This window comes from Octopus bimaculoides, chromosome 10, assembly GCF_046866305.1.
Source record: "Octopus bimaculoides isolate indiv1 chromosome 10, ASM4686630v1, whole genome shotgun sequence".
Classification (NCBI taxonomy): domain Eukaryota; kingdom Metazoa; phylum Mollusca; class Cephalopoda; order Octopoda; family Octopodidae; genus Octopus; species Octopus bimaculoides.
Genome location: NC_142937.1, coordinates 95,982,362 through 95,990,737, shown reverse-complemented (window position 1 = coordinate 95,990,737; position 8,376 = coordinate 95,982,362). Strand labels below are relative to the sequence as shown.

At 36.1% G+C, this 8,376-nt stretch overlaps 1 protein-coding gene across 1 annotated transcript; it reads left to right on the top strand.

Annotated features, from left to right (window-relative positions):
* The first annotated feature begins 264 nt into the window (after positions 1-264).
* On the top strand, positions 265-1,809 carry LOC106872220 (protein ZBED8L-like). The gene has a single exon (XM_089359084.1). The coding sequence runs from the start codon at positions 440-442 to the stop codon at positions 977-979; it is 540 nt and encodes a 179-aa protein (XP_089215210.1). The 5' UTR covers positions 265-439; the 3' UTR covers positions 980-1,809.
* Positions 1,810-8,376: the final 6,567 nt, after the last annotated feature.

The window sequence follows — 8,376 nt, the reverse complement described above, 5'->3', positions numbered from 1 at the left end:
TTCATTATTCATTGCTAAATGTGGGAAAAATCATACTATTGGAGAGGATTTAATTAAACCATCAATATCAGCATTTTTTAAAACAGTCCTGGAAAAAGATGACAATTGTTCAAGTCATGCCACTCAGTAACAATACTGTTAGTAGAAGAATAGATGAAATGAGGGAAGATATTGTAACACAACTTGTTGAAAAGCTGAAATCAAGAAAATTCCCATTACAAATGGATGAATCAACTCTAAGAGACAGCGAGGTCATATTGCTAACCTATGCAAGATATATTGATAAAGGTGAATTTGCTGAAGAAATGATATTCTGCGAATCATTAGAATCCACCACTACCGCTACTGATATATATAAGATAAGCTAAAAAATTACTTGGATGTCAACAATATACCAATAGAGAAAATAACATCTTGTGCTGCAGAAGGTGCTCCTGTTATGATGGGCAAGAAAAATGTCTGCTTAAAATTGGTGAAAGATGAGAACCCAGAAATGCTTCTTGTGCACTGTGTTATTCATAGAGAGAACTTAATATCCAAAAATATGTCTCCTATTCTCAATGAGGTACTAAAATCAGTTATAAAATGTATCAAAGTTAATACCAAATGTGAACGTCTTTTCAAGCAGTTTTGTGAAAATGCAGACTATGTGAGACTTTTATCTCACCCTGAGGTAAGGTGGCTCTCAAAGGGGAATTGTTTGAAAAGATTTATGGAACTATTTGATGTTAGTGACTTTTTAAGTGACAAGCCTGAAATGAAGCACCTGCTAACCGTTGATGGTAAAGCATTTGTGAGTTATTTAACAGATATCTGTGAAAAACTGAATATGTTAAATGAACAACTTCAAGGATCAAATAAAATTCTTATTGACTTAACCAACTTTGCAAGAAAATTGTTGTTACCGTTTCCATCTTCAAGTTTAGCCGAATGTGGCTTTAGTGCTGTAAATGATTTGTTATTGAAGAAAAGAAATTGACTGGATATCACTAAACGAGGAGACTTGAGACTAAATTGGTGCCTAATATCAAATCTCTCAGTAGCAGGCATGAAGCACAAGGATCTCACTAACTTTAGTTTATTTATTTTATATTCAAATAATTTATATTTCTGCACTTCAGTTCTCTATTATATGTTTGTTGTGTCTTGCTTGACACTGTTCTGTGTGGTGACGATGTACTTCGTCATCAACCTGACTGGCCCAGACTGCATGAGTGAACAAACATAGAGGGGACAGCACAAGGAAAGATAGAACACCACAGTAGGGACAAAAAACACAGAACGACTGAATGAAGTATGAACAATAATAAATGAAGATGACATGGCTGCATGCTCCCCACTGCCTTCAAACATTCCTCTATGACCTCTACTGTGGCTATTTCTATCTTTTCCATTGACATGGACAGCATTCTATATACCACTGTCTGCTTTGTCACACTAGCTGTTAAATTTTCTGGCGAGATCAACCTCAAACTGATTCCTTCCTTTTCAATCATTCTGTTGAACTCCTTTAACTTCCTTTACTCCATTTTCACCTCTCGAACCTGTAATACGTCTGCAGTTAAACTTCTTCCAGCAGCTAAAGCATAGCTGCCGGCTGGAACTCCATTCTTCTTTTTTCTTCTACTTCACCCATAAATGGGGAAGAAAACAAATATAAACTCACAGGCAAAAGAAACAGCATAACTACAGATTGCTGCCCCACCCTTGACTTTGGATGATCATAACTTTCGGAAAAATGGATATTTTTTAATGAAATTTTCTACGAACATGTGTAGATACCGAATATATAAAGCTTTTTGGGGAAAGTGTTTTAGGAGGGGGTGGGGTGGAGAATTTCGGAAAATTCACCGACGTCCACTTCAATTCGTCATAGCTTTCAAGAAAATAGATATTTTTTAATGAAATTTTCTACAAATATACCTCAGACTGTGTAGATTCCGAGAACATAGGAATTTGGGGGTGTGAAAACAATTGGGAGTTACTTTTGAAGGCCGTTCCCCACTCGGGGGGGGGGGTGTTTCGGAACAAGTTGTCCATATTCGTTTCATTTTCTCCGTTTTGTGCGTTTGTGCATCCGTAGATTTCTAGTCCTCTCTCTCTCTCTCTCTCTCTCTCTCTTTCACACACACACACACACACATATATATGTAATTAAAAAAGTTCAAACGGTAAATTATTCTATTCAATGTCCTTCTGTTAGAAACGGTTAGACCTTTAGCTGGTATTTTTAGCATAACGAGTTTTCTGGTGACAGCTTCATTACCTGCTGCTTCTGTAGAAATCTACGGATACACAAACGCACAAAGCGGAGAAAATGAAACAAATATGGACGACTTGTTCTGAAACACCCCCGAGTGGGGAACGGTCCTCAAAAGTAACCCCCAATTGTTTTTCCACCCCCATATTTCTATGTTCTCGGAATCTACACTGTCCGAGGTATATTTGTAGAAAATTTCATTAAAAAATATCTATTTTCTTGAAAGTTAAGACGAATTGAATTGGACGCCAGTGAATTTTCCGAAATTCCCCACCTCACTCCTCCTATAAGCCTTTCCGCCAAAAGTTTTATATATTCGGTATCTACATGATATAACACATATTCGTAGAAAAATTCATTAAAAAATATCCATTTTTCTGAAAGTTATGATCATCCAAAGTCGGTGGGGGCGGGCAGCAATCTGTAGTTATGTCAAAAAAACAGCAACAACAATTCAACAATGAGGTTCACCCTTACGGGAGACCTTCAACACATAATTAACAATGCGACTCACGTCTAACAGGGATCAAAGATGATTAGACCGAACAGAAAAACAGAAAGAAATAAAAAAAACAATGTCGACTGCCCCCACTCGTTATGTCTGTTAATTATTTATTTGTAGTGAAACAACCCGCTTCTCTGGCTCGGGGCTGTCCTCCACAACATCGCCCCACCTTGAGATCTTTTTTTTCTACACAGTATATTTTTTTCATCATTTTTTTTCTCCCTCCTATCACAGAGAAGATCGCCGAGAAATTAATTATTCCATAAAGTTTTCCGATATACACCTTTCAACGATTATTATATTTTTCAACTCTATCGCACGGAACAAAATCCTTTTTTCAATTTCTCATCACAGAGGCATTAAATTATTACATAGAGGTCTCCAACACACATCCATCGGCAATTATCATTATTATCATCATCATCATCATCATTATTATTATTATTATTATTATTATTATTATTATTATTATTATTATTATTATTATTATTATTATTATTATTATTATTATTATTATTATTATTATTATTATTATTATTATTATTATTGTTGTTGTTGTTGTTGTTGTTCAGTAGTTTAATATTTATAACGTGCTTTCACTTCACTACCGAGCGCAGCTCTGTGCGCCTTGGGTATGTGCTGTGGATTGCTGTGGTGCTCTTATGTTTACTGTATTGAAAGTGTTTTGCGTAGAATGTGTGCAGTACCCAGTAGTGCAATTTTCTGTATGTTATATATATTTATAAGTCCTGGTGTTTTTGTTATGTATTTGTCTGAATATTTTTTTTATTATACCTAAGGCACCTACTATGATAGGAATTGTTTCTGTTTTTAGATTCCACATTCGAGTTATCTCTATTTCCAGGTCTTTGTATTTTTTAAGTTTTTCCATTTCTTTTAGAGAAACGTTGTCATCTGCTGGTATTGATACATCAATTAGAAAGCATTTTTTTTCTTCATGATCTTTGACAACTATATCTGGTCTATTGGCTTTAATTTCTCTATCTGTGTGTATTGGCATATCCCAGAGTATGGTTGCTTTTTCGTTTTCTGTGACCTTTTCTGGCGTGTGTTTATACCATCTTTTTTCTGTTGTTATTCCATAGTGTTAGCATAGCTTCCAGTGTATATAGGTCCCGGCTCTGTCATGTCTGTGAATATATTCCTTCTTAGCCAGGACTGGGCAGCCAGAGATAATATGATTTATTGTTTCTTGTCCATCTCCACATATTCTACAGTTACTTGTTATGTTTCTTTTCATTATGTGTTTTTGGTAATTTCTGGTGGGGAGGCTTTGGTCTTGTGCAGCAATTAAAAATCCTTCAGTCTCTGCTTTGAGTCCTGAGCTTCTCAACCATTGCTGGGATTTTTCTCTGTCTATTTCTTTTGCATTTAGTTTAGCCCAGTATTTACCATGTAGGGGCTTTTCTTGCCATCGTTTTATCATGGTCCGTTGCTGTTCTAGTTTTAGTTTGGATTTCATTTGTTTTATAGCTTTTGTTGTTTCTTCTTCTTCTTCTTCTTCTTCTTCTTCTTCTTCTTCTTCTTCTTCTTCTTCTTCTTCTTCTTCTTCTTCGTATTTGTTAGGTAGATTGATTTCTTGTTTGTATTTGTCAACTTCCTTAAATACTGAAAACAGTTTTTTGTTTTGCTCGTGTTTTGTGGCTATTTGTATTAGTTTTCCTTGCTTCTGGAGTAGGTATTTTTGCAGTCCTATGGTGGTTATTTTATAATAGTTTTCTAGCTGTATAAGACCCCTGCCACCTTCTGTGCGTTGTATATATAGCCTTTCTATGTCAGATTTGGGGTGGTGCATCCTGTCATTATTTTTCTTGTTTTCCTGTCTATTTTAGATAGTTCGTTTAGTGTCCAGTTAAGGATGTTGTAGCTGTAGCTTATAACTGGGACAGCTAAAGTGTTGATACCCATTATCTTGTTTTTAGCATTGAGCTCTGTTTTTAGTATTGATCTAACTCGTCTACAGTACTCTTTCTTTATTTTTTCTTTCATTTGTGTATGTTGTATCCTATCTAGTTCATTGACTCCTAAATATTTGTATGGTTGGCTTTCGTCTAGTTCTCTTATTTCATTGGCTTTATCTAGTGTTATATTGCTACTTTTAACTAATTTTCCTCTTTTCAGGGTTGCTTTGGCACATTTTTCTAATCCGAATTTCATATCTATTTCCTTGGTAAAGCCGTGTACTGTCTGCAGTAGTGTTTCTAGCTCTTTGTCGTTTTTAGCATATAATTTTAGGTCATCCATATATAGAAGGTGGCTGACTGTTTTTCCGTAGCATTTGTAACCGCATCCAGTTCTATTTAGCAATTCAGTTAAAGGTGTGAGAGCCAGGCAGAACAGGAGTGGAGAGAGCGTGTCTCCCTGGAATATTCCTCTTCTAATGGGGATGGCTTTCGTTTTCACAAGTCCCTCTTTTGTTTGGAGCTGTAGTACTGTCTGCCATTTGTTCATTGAGTGCCCTATGTATTTTATAATAATTTGTGCCACCTTGTTTATGGCTAGTGTTTCCAGAATCCACGTGTGGGGAACACTGTCAAAAGCCTTTTGGTAGTCCACCCAGGCCATACTGAGGCCTTTCTTCTTTCTGCGGCTGTCTTCAGTTATGGCTTTATTGATCAATAATTGATCTTTACAGCCGTATGAGCCCTTGCAGCATCCCTTCTGCTCTTCTGGAAACAGGTTGTTATTTTCCAGGTGCTTACTCAATCTCTGCGATATTGTTGCAGTAAAGGCTTTGTAGATCGTAGGGAGACAGGTTATAGGTCTATAGTTTTGTGGTTTCTCTGTTTCCGTGGATTTGGGGATTAAGATGGTTTCCCCTTTCGTGAGCCATTCAGGCATTGTCTCTGGCTCTGCTAGTATGTTGTTATTATTATTATCATTATTATTATTATTATTATTATTATTATTATTATTGTTGTTGTTGTTGTTGTTGTTGTTCAACTCTATGTATTACGCATTCGAACCGTGCTATTCGAATGTATTCCACATTCTTACCAGCAGCCGTTTATGAACACATGAGCGACCTGACTGAAATCCTTCATCGGACTTGTATTATTAGGAAAGAAATATGTAATTAATTCCACAAACACACGATGTTTTGCGTTTGTCACAGTATTTCTTTGCTATTTTGACTTTTCTTTTTGCAAAAGAGATTGCTGTTATTTCTGCGATCATATTTTTTGTGACTTTCAAAACAAAAAACAAAAAAATGAACTTTAATTTCACATAAATTACTTTGTCATAATTACTGCGGGAATCTTTGCAGAAAGGTGAGTAGATTGATTAGATGTTTCTTTCATTATGTTATCGCAGTTTTGTGAGATTTGGCTGTTGTTTCTAGTACCGGGGTTTTTCCGAAAACCCGCCCTTCCATTCGATCGTGCATGGGCGTTTATTATAAGTCGAAACGGAGTTAGGGTTCTTGTTTGCCTTCTTTCCAGACGTCCATTTGCTCTTCGTCTGTAAACAAATTCAAAGGATTTTGAATATATATGAAAACGGGTTCAACGATCATATACCATTAGTGAAAAAATTAAGTGCTATTAAACGAGTGAAAGAACATTCTAGCAATTTATCTGCTGTGTCAGAAAACGATTGAGAGAATGGTGCCCAAAAGAAACTGAGTCAGACAAGAGGAGGCGCAGAGCAATTGGTGGAGGCAGAAGACCAACACTCAGATATCTAAAGACTGAACTCTTACAGCGTGCAAACAATATAATTGTAAATTATCGCCGTTTACGGGAATATAGTTTTGAATTGAAATGAACGGCTTTAGATGTTCTGATAAATGGATTTTCAATTTCATGAAACGGAATAAACTGACTGCGAGAAAGATTACACATGTTGGTCAAGCAGACAATAAAACACTTGGAGAAAAGGCATAAATCGCCAGGGATTATCTGGATAGCATTCCAGGATTAACAGCAGATAAGGATGCTGACCAGATTCATAATATGCATGAAACACCTGTATACGTTGACATGTTGACTTCAACAACCATAGATTGTCAGCAATAAAAATGTAGATGCCAGCCACTGTGGTGCTACCAAAGCTCGTTTTACTGCTGTGTTGTGTGTTAATGCTGCAGGAAAGGTGTTGAAAACAATGATTATCCTTAAAGGATTGAAAAACGTACCTAAAACCGAGGTCCCAAAGAATATTTACTTAACAGTCTCCAACAAGGGATCAATCACATATGAACTCGTGCAGCTGTGGGCTAACCATTCCAAGCTCAAAATTCAGTGTTATTCATGGATGAATGCTGAGCACACACGAAAACAGAGCTCCTAGAAGTGTTCAAATGTAGGAATACAATTCTCAAACTTATACCCACTAAAACAACATCTTATTTGCAGCCGTTAGATGTATCAATTATTGGTCCTTTGAAGAAAGCCCTTCGTGCTGAATGGGAGAATTGGTTTTCAAATGGCAAAAAGGAGTTTACAAGTAAAGGATATCGCAAAAAAAAACCTTTTTATCAAGAAATAGTGAACCAAGCTGTTTCCACTTTAAATAAAGAAACTATAAAGCGTGCTTTTGACTGTTGTGGAATTGATCCTCGTGGACAGATTGTAGATTCTTCTACAGTCTGTAGAAGTGTGTAGACTCTTCAACTCAACTCAGTTTTTTTTTTTGTCTGGCCTTGAGGTAAATGCACCAGATGCACATAATGAGACAAAATTGAAGAAGAAGATGAGATACAAGTAAGTGAAATTTGCTCTGATATTATGGCCAAGCAACAAATGAAGAAATTCGTGATATTTAACTTGAAACTATTCGGTTATTATTCTACCCTAAATGTCCAAGGACATTATTTGTTCCTACGAGGCTTCTATTCATGTTTTCAACAGTTTAATTTTCAATATTTCCTAAATAGATCCATTGTTATCTTGAGAATATCTTTTAATATGCTACTTTCTTTTCAGTCTGTTTCAGTTTCTTTATGTCTATAATATCTGATAACTCAAACGATAGAAGTTCAGTGGAATTGTATAAAATAAATAGGGTTTTTGAGAATATCTTTGTTTTTCCCAGGTGAAATATTTTATTTCCATATTACTGCCCATGAGCGGTTATTTAAGCCAAAAAATAATTTTACAGGTCTATGTTTAAGAGATGAGGAATTATCTACATTATTTACATTTGACAGATATTTGTCCTCATCTTGTTTGTTGTTAACACAGCATTTCGGCTGATAAACCCTCCAGCCTTCATCAGGTGTCTTGGGGAAATTTCGAACCTGGGTTCTCATTCCTAAGGTATTTTTCGATGATGTTATTATTATTATTATCATTATTCAGATCACTGCCTGGAATCAAACTCGGAATCTTGGGGTAAAGAGCACGTGCTACTAACCCCAAAATTCCGAATTCGATTCCAGGCAGTGACCTGAATAATAATAATAATAATAATAATAATAATAATAATAATAATAATGATAATAACCCGTTGCACTCCTCCACTTGATTTCCACCTCCAGCGCATCTGCAGCCACACCCCTTCCAGTTGCTGAGGCGTAACTGCCAGCACCTGCCGGAACTAGTTCACACTCCATTTCTCCCTTCCCTCCACTTGACCCAAAAATGGG